Consider the following 20,082-nt stretch of genomic DNA (forward strand, 5'->3'; position numbering starts at 1 on the left):
AATTAATAATATCAAACGATCCACATGCCCTATTTAACATCCTTTCCAAAACTAAGCTACTATAACTATAAATTCGATTACACTACTTCCAAAGAATCATCAATTCATCATACCATTCTATTATATTTATGTTTATAGCATTCCGAGTTTTAATCGCTCGGGTGAAAAATGCAGAATATTTTTGATACTCGGACAGTTCATTCGAATAACGATCGCCTAGAAGATACGGCAAGCAACTTTGCAAAAATCACTTACGATGGAACGCGATAATAACAAAAGCGAGGCAGGCATTGTCCACAGTTACGTACGAAGGTAATAAGCCCTCAGGAGTTGATGAGCGCGTGCTGAGCAGCGTCCAGGCGCGAGTTCATCGCGTAATGATAGGAAACGTGTCGATTTCGCGGACTATTATAGGGGTCGTTAGCTACAACGGCCTATTTCACGCTTGGACGTCCGTATCCACGATGATGGATGCTTCGATTCGCATCCACTTAGTTGATTTCGTTTCGACTCCTCTTTGGGAAACTGTTTTTTCGACGGTGTTGATATCTTTGGCTTCGGAGCATCGTTTTTTGTTTACTTAGAGGAGGAATTGGAGAATCTTATTCCTGAGCATAGAAAATGGTATCGAATCGTGTTGAGTTATTGCTCTAGTAAGGATGCGAAGTCAGAGGTCCATTTAATCAGCTTACGGAGAACTGAAGACATAGTACTTCGGGATCTATGGAATTATTTAATAGATGTCTTCTCAAGTAGACCTCCAGAGTCAATACTTTTTGTCTACCAAATTCTGCTGGACCTTTTATCACTTGGTCTTCGAGGGAAGAGCGAAGATTTTCGTTCTGGACCTGCTTGTGGATTCAAAAATCGAGGTACTTGAAGAATGCTTTCTCAAGCGTGGGATCAATGGAACCTATCGGAATGATGAAATAGATAAATGAATAAGGCTTGTGTTAGAATGAAGAAATCGATAGACGAGGATTTAAGGAAGAATAGAAAATAGACAGAAAGATTTAAAGAACGTCCATCCCCGAAACCCATTTATGAAATGCACATCCTCGGAATCTGAACGGACAATAAAGAACGCGAACTCTTGTTCCTTCCCAACCGCGGAAGATTGATGATTGGATGACGCGGCGCCGATCAGAACCAAAGAACCTAGCCAAAGATCAACTGGCAACATCAAAGGGATCCACGCGAAGAGCCTTGTATCCGTTTTATTTGCAGGAGATTTATGCACCTCGGGCCCCGCGGATACGATCGATTGAAATTAATTGAAGGTGTCTAAGCACTTGACGAATGATCGATAAAGGATCGGACGTTGAGCAAGAAACCTTGTCCTGGTAATGTTCCGTGATGAACGACAGCGTAATGAGTGTCGCTCCATGGTTCAGTAATCTTCCATGGTACGATAGATGCGTTTACATTGGGAAGTTTCTAGATTAGAAAGTGAAATCTTTGAGAATCTGCACTGCTTCCGTCGTCGATCAAGAACAGGTATTTTAATCACGAATTATTCCGCTGTTTTAACACGTTGACTGCGGAGGACGCGCGGTGTACGTTCTGTAATTCTCGCCACAGCGGCGGTTTCATCCTTTCTTCCTTTTAGAACGCTCCCCACCCTTGAATTTTCGATGTTTCGACTTGAAACTTGCTATATGGGCTCATCATTAGTCCATCTGTTTACCTTCTCGGCCGTTTCAGTCTTGGAAAAGAAAAAGTGTGTTTTCCGCCGTCTTACTTCTCAACCTCTATTGTTGCTACCCGCCGTTTTTTCCGTTCCTTCCGCCGCGTGGTAGCAACCATGAATTCGAACGCCGCAGTCAACGTATTAAAGTCCCTGAAAGTAGGATTCGTTTTGCGTCGTTCATTAAGTAGTGGTTGAATCCATTTAGCTATTTCAGGACTCAATCCGACTCGCAATATGTATCATCCTGTCAATAAGCATCAGCAGGGAGACCTGGGGAAGAGTTCTCTCATTGTGATGACTGGTGGGAGGCTTATCTACTTGATTCCTTATTCAGCATGAGTATCACATCGCATTCTAGATCTAGGCAGAGCATTTACAGTGTCTTCGAAGTGTCTAAAATGCACGATTGGTTGCATTTACTGGAGCAGCGTGCATCCGACACCTCGATACTCACCTCAGTTTTCCTCCAGGTGGCGATTCCCAGAATAATCCCCCGATTCGAAAGTCGGTGCCACGGGGTTAATTTATAAATTCCTAATCGGTTGGTCGGTCTGCAGGGTCCCAGCGAGCGGCCCCGGGCCCGGATAAACGAGAGTCACGAGCCATGGCGGGCTCTCCTCGATGCTCTACGGGATGTCATTTATCGGGGGGCCCCCGTTGTCGAAGAAAGCGTGTTTAGAAATGGTGGAAGAATTTAAGGTTCGCGTCGCTCAACACGGACGGTGACTCACGAACGGACTCGATCTCGGACGAGGGCAAAAGTCTCAGGAGGCGGCTTCTTTCCATCAGATAAAGAGATGCGCCAGGCATAGCCAATGAAGGCGAACACTTTTCCCGCGCGGGAGTAGAACCGAGTCGCATTCATCTGTTGTGCATTCACAGACGCACGCGTGCATATCAGCTGGGGCAAAGACGGTCTAGTGGTATGGCTTTTATAAGCTGCTGGGGCACCCACCTCTCGCTCCGTGCCCCCTATCCCGCCCCTTATCTAGCCATTGTGCGCCCGCAGCCGAGCTCCCTCATTGTTGAACGCCTCTATCGCTGTTTTCGCAATGCTCCTGCCCCGACGCCGCGACGCCGACCGCTCCGCGTTGCATAACGAACATTTCGAGCGACGCTTTTCCTGCTGCGAGATTTTACTCGCTGATAGAGCAGCTCCTTGGCTCCCGGGGCCCTCCGCGAATACTGGGAGCACGGGTAAGATGGGTGCTGCTGGTGGTATGGGATGTCTTGGAGAAGGTGCACGCGGTGGAAGGATGCCAAAGGTGGCGGAAAGGCGGGAATGGAGCTCGAACTACCTGCATTGGAACTTTGACGAGCTTTGGAGCTTTGATCAGACTTGATATAGTACCTCACTGCTTGGGGAAGTTTGAACTCCTGGAGGCAATCCGTGGGAAGGTGTAACTTGTGGACTTCAGGGTAGAAAGTAGGACCTAGATCGTTCCGAATTTGACTACTTGAATCTGGTACTGGTTACCTCATTCTAATCTGTGTTTCCGAATGGCTGTTGCTGTCTAGAGCACATGGAATTTAATTTTCAGGAGCTTTTGAGCAAAAGCACGTTTATTTTAAAAGTACATTCAACACTTTATTTTTAGATATTCTCTATTATTAGCTTAGATATTTCCCACTTTCCTAGTAATTTTCAACAGCGAATGCTTCAGTCAACTGCTTCCAATATCTTCGAAATATAATCACTACAGTATCAAATTTTTAGCAGAAACACTTTTCACGTAACAACCTAACACTTAGGACACCAAACCTCCTCCAGACGACAAGCCCAATTTAAACAAACCACAATGTCTCCAGTAGAATTCACTCGAGGCTCCCATCCGCCAGCACTTCCTCGTCTACCTAACGCAAATTGATGTTCACCTCTACTCGGTAAATTGCTGGTTCCTGTAATTACACAGTCTGCTCGAAATGACCGCGTCTCCCCGAGGTGTATTTACCAAATGCTTATGCAACTCTCGTTCAGCAAGTACGCCGTCTTCGATGCGCCGTGGTAGAAGCAGCGCGCCGGCAACATTGTGATTTATTAGCAAACAAAAGAGCAGATCGCGTTCACCGGCATCCAGGACCGGTGCGTAGAATGGAACGGAGGATGCACCTAGGCAGGACCCTCGAGCTGATACCATTGTCGTAGGGAAGCGTATGCTAATAAGCGGGACCGTGGGCCTCCGCGGCGCGTCATAACGCCTTATAGGTAGAATCCCAGCGAGCGTTTCCTGCCGTGGCGACGAGCCGGTTGTCGCTCTCTGCCTCCCCATCCCCCGGCTGTTTATCGTTTCCACGAAAGACCCTACAAAGGACAGGATGTCCACGGGTCATTGAGTCTCCATTCCGAGGATTCTATTCCCCCTGACGTAGGTCTATACCTCTCACGATCCACTCGTCGCGACGGAGCCTGTCCGAAGTGTCTTCCAGCGGTTCGTGGAAGAACCATTCGCTGAGTTTCACCTTACCACTGACCAATTATCGCGCCTGTTGTTTTTCAACCTTTAATTAAACGCCACGGGAACGGTTCGAGAGCGTTTCTCGCGCGGGATGATCGTCGAGATGTCCGCGAGTAGATAGGACGCCCGATCGTGACTGGGACGTTTCGTGGAAATTAGTGGGCAAATTAATTCGATTAACGAGGGCAGTTTATTTTGAACAGACCGGTGCCGGGTTAATTGAGCCGTTTGGGCTTTTGTTTGGATGCTTAAAGCTTGGATGGAAGAGTCTTGAGTTCGAGCAGTGTCAGTTATTGGCTGATGTGCTGTACTTTATTATGGATATATTGTTAAATGGATTTTTTCCTGAGACGCGATTAGTGATCTAGATATGGAGAGACTGGTGGTATGGGTTAGGTTATCGTTGAGATTATGGTAACACCTGAGGAAGGATACTCACTCTTCGTAAGATTCTTTTCTCAGTCTTATACTAGGTATTTTGACAGTAATTGTTATAACCTTGTAAGAAAACCAACTTCCCTATATTCCCTTCGAACACCTCATGAAAATGTATCTTCGTGTTACAACACACCCTCCACAATAAACCACATTTACATTTTCATCGAGAATACTTTCCAAAAGCACCTCTTTCGCCTACATAATGCCGTTCGTAATTACAATCGACAAAGCGTACAGAGAGTCCTCTTCAAGTACTCCAAGAGTCAGCAGGTGTCCCACCCACGACTCTCAAAACGAATCGCGCGATCAGTTTCGCCAATAAAAAGGAAGCAGAAAAACATGGAAATTTACTCGAATAGTAACGCGTACCGGGAGAGATGCAGTCTTAATTAAAAAAGTTAGGTGGCGTCGGAAGTCTCCCTCGAGGAGGGCGATCGACGCGAACCCTCGTGCCGAACGGTTCCTACGTGCCCGTAGAGCGCGGTACCGCTTGGAAACGGTGGAATTGCGTGACTGCCGGCTATCGGGTAACAGAACCAGCGTGCGCCATTAGCCTCGCCAGAACTTACCGGTATTATTCCCCGTCTTCGAGCCGGAGAGGTCGTGGAACCAACTCGAATCCTGCGCCTTGCGGGACACCGATGGCGAGGATATCGAGTGTCCACCAGCCGGCGCAATTAGAACGAAACGGTAGGTTAATGGTATTAACGTGGGAGGGCTCGGGGGTAACGACGAAGTTCGCGGTTAAACGAGAAGTGTCCTTTGCGGTTGCGTAGAGCGAAGGGGTGAATCGCACCGCGGGGAAATCGAGAGTGGCGATCAGGAGAATTGCTTTGTGGGATCCTTTGGGGGAGGAGTTTTTGGTCACGAAGCAAGGGAAGATGCTTTAATCGAGGGTAGAGGTAGAGATGATTGGGGACGGAATGGTTATCGGCGGCATGGGAGGTGACGGACTATTGGGATGTGATTAGGGTGAGTTGTTTTGCAAAACCTACTTGGAGATGCTGGAATATTTACTATAACTCAACCTTTTATTTCATCACAAAAATAAATGTACTGATAATATGTACAATGTATTTTGTCGCTGGAGAATAGGAAAAGAAAAAGTAGTGAAAAGATCTCAGCTTATTCGTGACATTTAGTAATAAAATCAAAACTTTTAATTAATAAAATAAATATTTTATTATTTCGTTATACTTCGTCCTTTAGTTCTAGGTTAGATTGCTGGTCGATTAGGCAGGTTGAAACCTAAGGGAATCTGGAGAAATGCAAGTTCTATCTTTCTAATCAACGAAATTCATTACTACAAGGATAGAACACTCGATACTTCGGGGGATCAGATCTCCAACTTCAAGACACCCTCCTTCTTCACATTTCAAACTCTCAGATAGCGCTGAACACTTTAGCAATCGAGTTTCCATAACTTCTGACTCTATCGTCCGATTTCCATAACATCGACTCTAGGCAAAGTAGCCTCGTTCGAGGTTCCCTCAGTCAAGTTCCAAAGATCCGAGTAGCGGCGAACGATCGAGCGAATTTGGTGCGTCTCGACCCAGTCCGAGGGTCGATGGTGAGCCTGAGTTCTCATGGCAGCTGGGCGAGGCTGGTCTCAACCCGATACTTCATCCTTCGGGACACGTTGGGAAACGATCTCATTCCGGCGACGGCTCGAGCGTTTTGCTCGCCGCGATATCAGACGGAGATTATATGTGTACACGGCGTGGCAAAGATTCTGTTAAGATACGAGTAGTTCAGGCCGTGCATCATACAAATATTTACACGGCGTGTACACGTGCGATATAAGCCACGGCTCGAGGTTACGCTCAGGCATTGGTAGCGAACGTGATCCATGGATCGCGCGCGTTCGCTCCGGCGTTTCGCCCCCTTTTACCTACGAGATCTATCTTGCGGCCATCTCCGAGGCGCTTCATCTTTTTCATCCCGAAGCGCGCGCCTGTTCGTTCGCGCGGCAGCTCGCTATTTATCTGGCCACCTTTTGTCGTTTACCAAAGATGTACGCGCGAAAGCGGAGGTCGCAAGTGGGTAACAGAACTGAAGCTCCTCCGATTTTTACTGCGGTTTGAAGTGTACAAGGATTCGAATACTGAGTAGTTGAGGAATCAAGCAGTTGAGGAATGAACAAGTTGAGTAGTCTGGTAGGTGAGGTCTAGAGTTTTCGAATTATTGAGTAGTAGCGTGATTAAGTGGTTTAAGAGTTGAGTAATCGTGTAGTTCAGTAGCTGAGTAGTTGAGTGGTTGAATAGTGCAGCTTTGAACGATAATCTCAAAGGATACACCCTTGGTCCACTGTGAACGAAGCATGTAGGACTTCCTGTTACTGAATAGTACCTATAATCTCTTAGGTCTGAAACCACTGAACACCCTATTAAAAGCAGAGGCTCTAAATGATCCACTTGAGAAGCCTTTCACCCTTCTATGAAAAACTAACCCTCTATTCATTTCCTACTATCCTCAACATATCTTCTAACCTATGCATGAACAACATCAAACCACGTACCCTTCCTTTCCTCGCGACATGTAACGTATGTTCCGCACGTGAGACATCCAAGAGTATGTCAGGAAGGATAACTATACCTCCTAAGGTCCACGGTACCTGGAAAAACTAGCCCCCTCTTCCTTTCTCGATTCTCTGATACTCGAAGACCCCCAATTCAACTCTAACCTTGTGTCTTCTAAGGACATTTATCTTGAGTTTCTTGTACTGCAACAGTTCATCATAAAGAACATCAAATCGAGGTCCCATCGCGACAGGCTGAAAAGTGAAACTCGGACGGGCGCTAAAATCGGTCGAAATCTAAACGAGAAAGCGACAGGGAACAATACGACCGCAGACCGCATCAAAGGCTGCTGCATCGATCGAGGGAATCAATATTTATTCAGGCCAGGGGGATCAGAGCCGGCCACAGTCAAGGCCTGCAGCTTCTGACAGCGGAAAACACGCGGCTGAATTTATTATTCGAAACCAGCGCCAACCCGACGAACCGCTCCGCGCTTCTAAATAACGCCGGGGCCCGTTTCAACGGCAGAGTTACGATCGGGATTCTATAAAGCGAAAGATCGAACGTTAATATCCCGAATGCCTCTTTCTCCCCATCCGTCTATCCCGTTCTCGCGATACTCGCCACAAAGTTTATCGCCTTTACGCCTAATTACGGTGTTAATTGCCGATACATGCGCGTATTTCGACGCCACGGATACCGATCGCGCACCGAAATCAACGATTATCGCAACTAATGAACGATTACGTTATCTTCTATCTCTGTTTTCTCGTTCTTTTTTTTTCGCTCCTTCGGTCGCCCCGTTCGGTGTATCCACTTTCCAACACGGAGAATCTCTCAATCTCTCCTAACGGTTGTGCGATTCTTCGTCCTTTCTCTGTCCGGCGATAATCTATACCCATAACTTCTTGGCGGTGTGTCTGGGTCCCTCTCGATCTAACACGGGGATCCCTCTTCTTCCTTTCTCCCTCTTGACGCGTGTGTTGGTGGATGATGAACGAACTTTAAATCAGTCGGGGAGCATTAGAGGCCGTAAAGTTGGATTACGCCTATGCGCCGAGGAGAGATTTTCCTGTGTCGCCTTCTGATGTATTTTATATGGTGCATGGATTTTTGTGGGCAGAGATTAGAAACACGACGAGTAGAATATATATGCCTACGGATATTTTTGTTATATTTTAATTCATTCTTTCGTTGAATTTTATTTTCACAAGTTTTCTCTTATAATTATCCTACTCAGCGCTCACTTTCAGTATTGATATTTTGATCGTCACGTTACCCAGAAATGGATGACAGGACTTTTCATTAAGAAACTAAGCAAATTAATTCCAAAGATGAGGCGATAATGAAAATCAACATGGAGAGAATTCGTGAATTGGGCGAGGTTAAAAAATTAATTAGTACGATAAATGTTAACCCTTTCCACTCTGGACCATCTCGTTGCAAAAATAAGAATCGCGTTACATATAATAGTCTACCTTTATGTTTGCAGTGGTGTCACTAACAAAATTTATTAGACTCAAGATGTCCCCTCATAGGGGATATCCGAGTGCAAAGGGTTAAATTACCTAATTTTCAATGGTCTCTGAACAAAATTGTAACTTTGTAGAAATTTTCACGAGTTTCAGCCTGGCAGCCAACGTGTTAATGAGTTCATGGCTGTATAAATAATTTCTTACTCGAAAAATAAAACAAAATTGACGCCGTAAAGAGTTAATTCGATGCTTGTTTCGACCGATATTTTTTCCATTATTGAATTACAGTAATAGCACGGTGGTGTGCCGCGGTATGTCGATTAAGAATCGTTGGCGCGAGGGAACGGTCGCTCGCGTGGTTACGATCGGCGTCGTAATGAAGCGAGGGCTGGCCAATCACTGGTTCTCTTCGAATTCGCGTTTGAGGTCACCACCGTGCTCGACCGCGAAACGATGGATGATCATGATTCCGACGTGCCTGGCCAGAGGTCCTTCGATGATTCTTCTTCTCCCGGCGAAAACAATGATGATACGTTTTCACGTTGCAGTTTGGGTCGCGGTGCACTTTACACTTATTCAGATTTCCTCGATGGAGCGAGAGTTGGGGCATAAAGTAGACGTTTCGTGGCATTATTCGAAACGTAATGCAGGAATCGTGAATGAGGGAAATTAACAGAACTCCAGCGGCGATTTAAGCGTTTATGGGAAAAGGTTAAATCAAGGTCCGTCGAATGTCGCTTGAGAATGTTTTGGAGAACCGTGAATGTTATTTATGTCACGTGAGAGTTAGTTAAAGGACATTTAAAGGTTGTATAAAGATTACTCGAAGGACACTTGTTTGGAAATAGCTTGCTTAAAAAGAGTGCATGTAACAAAATAATTGATTCAATATTGACAGACAAATCCTACATGAAATACTAATATATTATTAAGTATAATAAATGCAGTAAAAATAATTTAATTATCTATATCAACCTGAGAAATGCGGTACACGTCTTGCAAGCCAGTACACTCCATGTCGGTCCCAGTCTCGAGCGTGAATCGACGAACAAGAATTTGAATACGGGACCAGGACATCGTAGAAGGCGACAGGCTGGCTGTTTCGTCGTTTTCTCTCGCCATCTTGAAACAGGTTGCCCGGTACACGACACCTGCTCCCAGCCCTGAAAATTCTTTCGCGGGGACCCAGCCTCCTTATCGAGTTTGCTCATCTCCAATCAAGTCGGCTGCGGTCCAACGAATAATCTTGACGATATTTCGACGACATTAAGTCGCCGTTCCAGCGCTCTCGAGTTTGTCGTTCCTCCTCGCATACCTCACGTTACGATTATAAAAGTTATAACGCTCGTATTTCTCGTACTTAACGTACGTGTCCTGATATTAAAGTGATGTATCATAATATTGGTTAAGAATCAGGTTGTATTTTCTCCATAAATAAAACGACCAGTCCACACATCAGCGATCTGTGAAGCAACATCGAAGCCAGCTGAAAATCGTCAATAGATAATCGAACATATGGTAGAATCGTGCTTCTTCGTTTTACCACGCATCATTAATCTTGTGCGTCTCGCTATGTTCCGCGGAAACTGAGCGCAACTAAGTGAATCCCGATAGGTTCCATGAGCGAGATTTATCACGTCGATATACATAACTGGTCCGAACCATCGAGCCAAACGTAATCGATGACAGCCTTTACGCAACTGCTTGGCAAATATCGTCTGGGCCCGTGGCTTTTATCAAAACAAATACCACACGTGTCGATCGGAATCGACCACCTAGCAATAACTTCGCGGCCAGCTTCCGATAAATTTCAATTCCTACGTAATAGGCTAACGCGTGATTTTCTTAAAAAGGGAAGAAACGTAGAACCCGTGCGACGATTGGCCTTTCACTTTCTTCGTCGCGACACCAGTTGTTCCTAATTGCGCGGAGGATTTCGGTTCCTCGATTATGGTTATACAATCGTAACGTCTCTGCGTGTAATGAGAAAAGTGGTCGTACGTTTTGCGGTTTTTCCGATAACTTCGTGAAAGCAACGCACTTTGCGGTCGCGAACGACAAGTGCGCCGGGGAGGACGCTTCCCATCCTCTTCGCGGTTTCTGACCCGGAAATCATTTGAAATCCATACGAGGTGCTCCATTAACTTTCAACGAAATCGATCTCGATACCCTTGATACGCCGCGAAAGGTGGATTTCGGTGAAATCGCTCGCCTAAAATGTCCGCCGCGATGCTTTTACCCGAGCGCCCCAAGAAAATTCTATCATTGTTAAATGGAAGGTCCTTGAACTTTCACTTCAATTTGAAAGATGATTCAAGCACGTTTTACACGCTTATTGCTCATATTTTATTGTATCGCAATTTGGAATTCATTGAATTTTATTTTATTTTGTTGGTTTAAACATCATTAACTGGATATCATTTTTCTATAGCAAGCATCAATTATTATTAATTCTATAAGTAGTAATCAATTCTAATTAAAGAAACCCCATTAAAGATCAACTGTTTAAGCAATGCTCTGCCTAAATGTCAATGATCTACCGTACGCGTTACTGATTTCCACTGGCGCCATTTAAATGACAGTCTTCGATGGAATTGTAAATCTCCGGAACAAACGTCCGTCTATTCTCGAGGTAGATAAGCTGAGATTTCGACATCAGCGAGAGAATAAACCGGCAAACGCAGCTGTTACGTGTCATAAAGTCGCGAACGCAATATTAATAGAAATAGGAACGCCACTCGGGTGACTTCAATGCGTGACGGTAGCACTCATCGCCAGGTCAACGCGCGGATCTCTCTACTCAATCATTCGTACTCTGAAAACTTGTCTATAATGGCGTCTAGCACAGTTGCCATCAAATAAGATTGTAATTGTAATTTCCACCTTGAGTGTTCAATATTTTCACTAACCCAGTTACGAATACATTCGAAAAGGTTCAGTTTGCCTATCTAAAGCACTTCAAATTCTTGCGCAGACTCCAGAGGGTCCAAACGTCCAATTTAAATTACCCGACAGGCGAAATTTCACTTTCTTCGACGCGTGATGTTTCTCACCGTGTCAGAATTCCCCCTTTTTTTTTACCGAGAACGATTGTTTCGTCGACGGTTCCTGTCCGCGGAACTCGGAATCCGGGTTATTCCGATGCAACGAAACTACAATTTCACGCAATTATCATACAAAGTGGTTCGTACCTCTCGAACGAAGTTAGCTATGGCTCACGGGGTCTCGATATTGCAAATCACGAGCCGCGCCAGAACTTTCTCTGAAAATCGCCCGGGCCCTGGCGTCGATCTCGAGGCGTTATCGTGTCTACGTGGACGATCAATCGGCGGGAGTCCGTTTCACGATCCCTCGGATCGATCCTTTGTCGATCCTTTGTCCAGCCACGGTGACGACGATAAGCCGTGTCGAATCACGAGACGTCGACTGCAGCCGATTTTGCAACGGTCTTAAGTCTCGCATAAATTATACACACATCTCTGTCTCACTGTCCTGTTAGGATATTACGAAACCTTCGACTGTCTCGCTCTCTTTCTCCTCGTCGTCCTCTATGGGTGTCGCTGCATGACTTTTATTACCGCGCCGTAACCTCTGGCACGAGGAACACGGACATAAGTCTACTTTGTCGCTCGAGTTTCACGCGTTTGCGACACCCCTTGGCTTTCGCGATCGATTCGATTCCCGATCGACCACGGTTATCGACCTGGGAAGCGATTTTCAGCGATTTCCTCCTTCGATGACACGGAATTGTTTTGCCTGCGTTGATTCTGTGTGCTTTGAGTTGCTTGGCGTTCGAACTGTTGCAGTAACTGTGAGAGTCTTAAGAATTAGTGAGATATTTATTGGAATACTCTACCTAGGAAGTGGTTTACTTGAATATTCCGATACCGATGGAACTATTTCTGTGACATTTGAATTTTTTCTTTGCATTTTCATGAAATTTCAAATTCAATAAATGTATATTATCATACATTTAAAATGGGTTCATTTTTCTTTAATGTGAAATTGTTATAACTTCAACAATTCTCCATAGTCTTTTCTCCTTTACTTCTGGTCAAACCTATTAATACCTTTGCTTTAGAAAAATAAAATTTGTAAAACCAAGAATTCCAGGATACCTCGGAACGCACATGTAGAAATTTTCTAAATGTCTCAATATGTGAAACTTGAAAAAGTTAAGTCGTCACTAAACAACCGTTTAGATCCAATTAAAATGTCTGATAAAAATTCCACGGAATAACTCTACTATTTAATGCACACAGAATTCTCCGGGTATTAATTTCTCTCCATCTCGAAGGGAACTTATAATTTTATTGCATTCCTCGAGCAGACTAGCGCTAGGCCCTTTTGTCCACCGAACGTGTGAATGAGAAAGCTGTTTCTTCGCGATGTTACTTAAGTCGTAGATCTATAAATGATGAAATTTCAAATAGTTCTCTCCTGTCGCAATGGGTTGATGGAATCTCGAGCGTGGCTGATGGTACATCGTGCGAACGAATTTGAAATGATACCCTGTTCCCATGACTATTTCTCTAAGAATTCTTTTCACCTGATTTCATAAAATTATTTGTCATTATTGCGTCACTACAACACCTTTCGCATAATTTTTCTTCGAAACGTAACTACTGTCATTCAAAAATGGCATTTCTCATCTTTATGTCTTCTGTATCAAGCATTAGACAAGAAAGATCCTTGAAGATCAATTTCTAAACAACTTATAGTTCTTCCTGCCCTATGCTCTTTCCCCCCGTGAATTTGCATTATGTTCTCCAAAAGAGGACCCACGATAAACAATTTCGAGTGCCCTAATTGATTTCCACTATACCGCCTTCGCGTCTCTAAATTGTGAAATTTAGTGAATCCTCCCTTTTGTGAAACAAGAATTAGTTTAAACATACCGTTGAGATTCTACTCTAACTCAAGGTTCAGCATCGGCAAATGAGTCACCGAACTCGCCTTGCGCCTCTGGGCTCCGAGAAGAACGACTCCTCGGGTTCCTGGAACGCTCTGGTATGCTAATTGCGATCCCAGTGCGTAAGCATTGTTGTATGCGTAAGCGGTGCGTGTACGCGCACGTTGATCCACCTGGTACCAGCGATTGCTCGGTACACCATGCTGCATACGATCTAAGTCGGCTCCCACCTTTTTCTTTTTTTCTTTCCCGTCGTCTTCCCTCCTCCTCGAGGCAGTTGTCGTTCTCGCCATACAGGATGTCCCAGCAATCGAAGCACAGCCTGTAAAAGAGAAATTCTTCGTGCAATAACGTGGCAAAAATATAAAATAGAATTTCTTTTCTATGTCCTCCTGTTACGAAAATATAATTTTGGTAATTGGATAAACTAGGTAATTCATTTAAGGTATCGAAGGGAAGCTCGATATATCTGTAGGAAAGCAAGATAGCTCAAAAGTAATTTACATGTAATATATTCTACTTAACATAAAGTAACTTTTGTGTATAAACATTTCATATGAAATAGTTACTTTAAACGCTATCTATAATTGTAAGGGTAGATGGTTCACTTTGTATAGTTACGCTTACGTAGATCAGGCAGGTTTTAAAAATTTATATACTCGACAACAGAAGGTCACGCCGAAAAATGTTATTCTACGTTTTCGATTTCTTTTTACACAAAAAATCGCTAGCCTTGTTCCTGTCGTGCTGAGACACCCTGTACACCGAATATTAGAGGCGGTTGAAACTTGTTATAAGGGCTCGGTTGCGACATCGAGAACCGATGGAATCGGCAGCATCGATCGAAATTATGCCAGTTCGCCACGTGATGTCTCTTGGCTAATGGCTGCTCGAAAGTGATTAACTCGGTTCGTTAATTACGCGAGGGGCAATGTCGCGTAACAGCGAAACACTATGCTCGGTTACGAGAGAGATAGCAGCCGAGGTAATTGATTTTATGATACTCGACGCTCGAGTACCTTGGTGACTGAACAGAAATTGAAGAATTGGAGTGTCTTCTTTTTTCCAGAGGGTCGATTTCTCTCTGAAACGCTCAGTTCTTGGGTGTCCTTGTCATCTAGCAACTTAATGAATGTAGTATATTCTGTTCGCGAGGGGATTGTTGATGATGTTCGAGTCATGTAGGTTACCCAACAGGTCCACGCTTTTGACACTTGCACTTACAAAGGAAGCTCGTCAAGTATTTCAAAGAATCAATTTCGAAAATGTTTTTTACGAGAAGACTCTTTCTCCCAATTTTTTGTGTCACGACAAAAGTTCCCTCAACTCAAATATAATTATTTCTGTAACAGCATAATGCTACCTACACAGTCTCTTCTAATGTCCTTTTTCCCAAACTAGAAAAAAAAACAGTTTTAGCTGCGCACTACCCAAATGCACTCAGTCTCTAAGCAATCCTCTCAAACAAATCCCTTCTGCATGCACAGAAGGAATTCCAAGATCTCGTTTTTCCCCTTATCGCGAACATCCCCATTAATAACAAGCAAGAAGATTGCTCGAATGCCAGATAAACTTGGACGCTATCCAACCGCCAACTACATACGTCATTTTCCACGTCCCACCTACTCGGGCCAGGCAAGATTCTAGAATCTCGAATACTCGCATCTTGACTGTAAAATTAGGTTTCCTCCGTAGTCGCATATCGGTTGGTGAACATTCCCGTATCGACGCGAACTCACGCTGGGGCATCGACTTCGATTAACAATTCAGCAGTCACGCAACGCATAAATAGTTAGCGTCACTCTTTATCTCCAGCGTTTATTAGAATGTAATTAATTGACTCGAGATGTAGGTTAACGCTCGCAGCGTGGTTGGCCAGGATAACTGGAATATTTAGCAGTCGATTTAATTGAATAAGTGTGTCGCGGAGACACATAACTGGAGATTATCAGCGGCCGCGGATCAGAGATATTACTCAGCGATCACGACGCGTCTACGATGGTGTACGAAGTTTTATCTACGAATGAAACACAGATGCCTCGTTGATAAGGTCGAACGACTCGCGGGTGCATTGCCTTTCGTGTCATCGAAACAAAAGGCTGATTGTACGCCCTGTGCCCGGAAAAATAATTAAGGAAAGAATTCGGTGGATTGGATGTAAAAGGATGCCTTTTACGTATGTAAAATGATTTATCTCATTATTTTATTATTTTATGTATTTCATTTCTATTTCATTTTATATTTTCTGTTTGGCTCCCAAATGTACCATGGCGGTTTAATTGAATAAGTATGTCGCGGAGACACATAACCGCAGATTATCAGCGCCCGCGGATCAGAGATATTGTCCGACGATCGCAGCCCTGTCTGAATATGTACACAGTTTTGTCTATAACTGAAACACAGATGCTTCTTTGGATAAGGTTAAACGACTCGCGGGTACTTCGACGAAGCGTTGCCTGGTGAGATCGGCTGCGATTAGCAGCGACGGAATTCGCGTTGAGATTCTTCGGCCGCAGTAACAACGGGACGAGCACTCGCAACCGCGATGGCGTGAAAAATTTGTTTCGGTGCCTGATTCGCGTTCTGCTAATCGCCCTAGGTGAACGGTACCGCTCCCCGTACTCGTTAGATCGCGTACACAACTGTTCGCATGAACTTGAAATTCAAGGACGATCAGTAATCAAATTAATTATATTTTTCATGTTGCTCAAACGTATTTATATTGCCAAAGGCGATTCATCATGTATACAGTCAGACCCATAAATATTCGTACCACTTATGTCGATTGATGAAAGTCTAAATGAAATGATGGATTTGATATTTCCAAATAAATTTTTCATTATAAAAATATACACGTGTAATGTTTATTCATGTACATATTTGTAATGAAACATTAATTTGGAAATATCAAACGTATTATTTAATTGGGACATATTCTTGTAATAGACTCACAGGATACGAATATTTAAGGGACTGACTGTATATTCAATAACTTTTATACATAACTTTCTTGACTATTAGCAAATTTTAGATTGTTACGTAATGAAAGTTTTATACTCGAAAACGTTATATAAAATGTCGCTCGATGAGACTAAACGGTTCAAATGGAATAACTTGTTCCCCAGCTATGTTGCCACGCGTTGAAATCACCAGAGCAGCGTTTATGTCAATATTATATTCACGATTTTACTGCTCGAAAACTGGTCACACTATCGACCTGCGCATTTTCATTGCGTAATTTACAATTTATTTCCTTGCACGTGTCGCAATTTCTCGCTTTCCGTCTTTCTTATCACGCACTCTTCTTTTACAACAAATAAATCAGGTATCTACATGAAAAATGTACTTGTCGCTGCAATTAATTTGCACACACTTAAAACCTATTTAAGGGCAATGAGTACGTGTTTATAGTGGTGATATAATATTTACGTATTTTTAAATTTCTTTTCTCCATAAATAAATCGTCGTGCAAGTACATAATCCTTGTCCCGAAGCTAAACCGGATTCAATAATTTCCAGTATATTACAATTACTTCGTCGAACGATTTAATAATAAGACGTCGCAGGATGAATATTGTTGTAGAAAATATTTTAATTTATCGTAGTTATATTTCAAACCAGTTTAAATCTAATGAAAAAAAAGCAACCTAGTAATACAATGCACCAAATGAATTTCACTTAAAAAAGAAGTTTGCCTAGATAATACATAAAAGCAACTTTATAAAAATTAAGTGCACTTACACGCTTTAAATGCTTCGTCTTCTTCGCGATGGGATCGCAAACGAGTGTCATTTAGTCCTCGGAAACGTGCATCGCTGGAACCCTCTCGCTTTGCACGACAAACACTCGGATTTACAAGTGCGGTGCGTTGAACAATTAGTATTTTGCTGGAACCGCTGAATCATCCAACGACTCGGTTATTAGCCGTACTCGTGGATTATGCGGCACGGGTTCTGCTATCTTTCTTATTCCTCTCGTGCTCACTCCGAGATCCGCGCAGATGGACGAAGATCCTTATTACAGGAAATAGCCACGGACTCGCTCGTGTCATTAAGTATGCAAGTCTCGGCCGCAGGCACGGCTCCATCGCCGTTCAACATCCGTGCAACTCGAAAACTTCTAATCTACCACCCAGGATACACCTCCTCGATCGTTTATTTCTTCACATTCTCGCTCTATCCTGGAAATAATTACACGCTATTGATCGTTATTGAGCGCCTCCAATCGCCGCGGGCCCCGAGAATAATTCGTTCCGTTCCCCTCGCTGCTTCGAAGGCGCACGATTATTTATATACTCAATTTCGGTTATGTTTACTCTTTCTTACCTCGACATGCGTCTAAATAAACCACGGACGTGTCGTCGATTTTTCTTTCGCGTAATTATCTTTTACGACGTTGGTTTATGCGCCACAGGCTGATCTAAATCTCACATGCTGATCGATCGATACTGGCTTACGGAATGTCTTCGGAAAATTGAAGTTAGTCGCGTAGGTTATAGTTTCAATCGATTCAGTGAATGAAGTTTTCGTAATTAATCGAAGAGTACTTGGCGAAGGAGTTCAAATTTAGATGAGAATTACGATATAATTTTATTTTCCACTTTGGAAGGGTTCAGAAAATGCTAATTTTGAATATACCATTATATTTTTGTAGTCTTGTTGATGTCACACGGCTGAAACTATTTTTTCGTTTAAATTACACTTGAACTATTTGTGATGAAATATTTTTGATAATGAAGCGAGAATTGGACCCTGCCTGGGTTAATATGCATCTCATTGTTTTGCGTGAATAATGATGTTCGGTTTACCGAATGAGTTTACTGAATTTAACTGAACCGTACCTGGCACAGTATTTTGTTTATGCATTTGCACCTAATTAGACTTCGGCCGCTCAGTCACGAATCGCGGAACCTTCAGTCTCTCTTAAGCGGTCATGGGCGTCGGTTGTGAGAAATAGAGAACTTGTTCAGTGCCTTCATCCTAGTGCTAATTAATCATAGTTTCTTTATTTAACCGCTGTCCATTTAAAATAATTTGTGCGTAATTCTAATTGCTAGTGTTCCGCGAATTAAGCAATTATCGCCAAACTGGATTCGATCAACAGCAAATTGGAAAAGTCCAATCACTATTATTTCACTCGATACGTGCTCTAATTTAACCTAGAATTACTCCAATACAATAAGAAATTAAATTCCATTGAACGAACTTGTGTAAACACGATACCATCGGAGCGGTCGTTAAATTAAAACGAACCATCCGCGATAATAATTACCTCGTTCGACGAGGAATTGGCAAACATCATTATCAACGCAATTAAAACCACAATTATCTTCTTTGGCAGACACCAACGAATTAATATATCGCAGATACAAGTTCTTCTGACTGTATATCGTAGACAGAAGTTCAAGCTTATAGAAAAAATTAAAGTATTTCAATTTCATCACATGGATTTTAATTCGTGTATAGGTTGACTAATAAAATTTTTTGTTTCGAGATTGAATATCATGAAGTTCCGGCAGCGTTTGAATTTGTAAGTGTATTCAATTTTTCTTATCAATTATTTTGTACTACGTATTATCTAGACAAGGCTCCCCGGGCGGATCGTTAAATCGGAATGTTTCGGAAACGGAAGGTGTGGGCAATGTGGCGCAAGTATCATGCCCAGGTTGGAGGGGCGTATGGCTCTGTGCGACCAGGGTACGTCTTAACGCACGATCGGAGCGGACCATCAGTGACTCTCTCACTGCGGCAGCATCCGATCGCGTCGGACGACTCGCTCTCGTTCCCAACCGAGCACAGCCGAGCCTGGTGGCGCGCGTGTTCGAACAATTACACCATTGCCGTGTTACCGATCGCGCGACATGCGCGTACGCGTGGCCGAGACGAGTCCTTCACGCACGCGAGTCCGCTCTGCACGCGCGCCGATCGCGCGATCCACCATACAGTGCTTCCCTATTCGGTGAAATCGCGCAGAAACCGTGCAATGTCGTAGCGAAAATGTAATCCAGTACTGCGAAATCGGTATCACGATTAACGATTTTTTTTTTATACGATTCGGAGGTTGGTTTTTGGAGTACCACTTTGGGAAATCGAAAGTGTTTTGTTTGTTTGAGAATTTTTTAAATGATTATGATTTTTATTATTTGTTTGGTGCTTTCGAGTTGATAAAAATGACATTTGCGAGTGAGTTGACATAGAGTTAATACCTCCTTGGTTGCATTTGGATGGAGTGGTGCTTCTTCTTTTATTTTTGGTGCACATTTGTTTCGAAAATTATGCCAAAATTATAAAATGCATGTAATTGGTATCCTATAATATTAAATTATGTGTACAATTATCATTCTGATATAAAGTACTGGCAACATTGATTCATTTAACGTTTAATATTTCACTTTGCACAAGTGCATATAAGTGCGTATAATCTGCATACGTTTACCATAAAATCATAAAACCCGCAGTCTAGTAATAATAATATAATTTCTCCGGTAATCATGATTAATATTTATCGAGTGATGGGATACGCTTGGCTCGTAAACATAACGAGATTACTGCCTCCAATTTGCAGAATAAAAATATATTTCTCAATTAATAAT

At 43.2% G+C, this 20,082-nt stretch overlaps 2 protein-coding genes across 4 annotated transcripts in view; one reads left to right on the forward strand and one right to left on the reverse strand.

The window, feature by feature from the left end:
• LOC128894757 (uncharacterized) overlaps nt 1–20,082 on the forward strand; it is a 356,479-nt gene that overhangs the window by 259,070 nt on the left and 77,327 nt on the right. The gene's annotated exons all lie outside the window — the stretch shown is intronic.
• LOC128894792 (uncharacterized) overlaps nt 12,754–20,082 on the reverse strand; it is an 86,276-nt gene continuing 78,947 nt past the window's right edge. The window contains exon 3 of the mRNA XM_054156793.1: nt 12,754–13,812. Coding sequence (XP_054012768.1) covers nt 13,487–13,812 — 326 coding nt within the window. The 3' untranslated portion in view covers nt 12,754–13,486. The remainder of the gene's footprint in view (nt 13,813–20,082) is intronic.

This window comes from Hylaeus anthracinus, unplaced genomic scaffold (assembly GCF_026225885.1).
Source record: "Hylaeus anthracinus isolate JK02 unplaced genomic scaffold, UHH_iyHylAnth1.0_haploid 4, whole genome shotgun sequence".
Classification (NCBI taxonomy): Eukaryota; Metazoa; Arthropoda; class Insecta; order Hymenoptera; family Colletidae; genus Hylaeus; species Hylaeus anthracinus.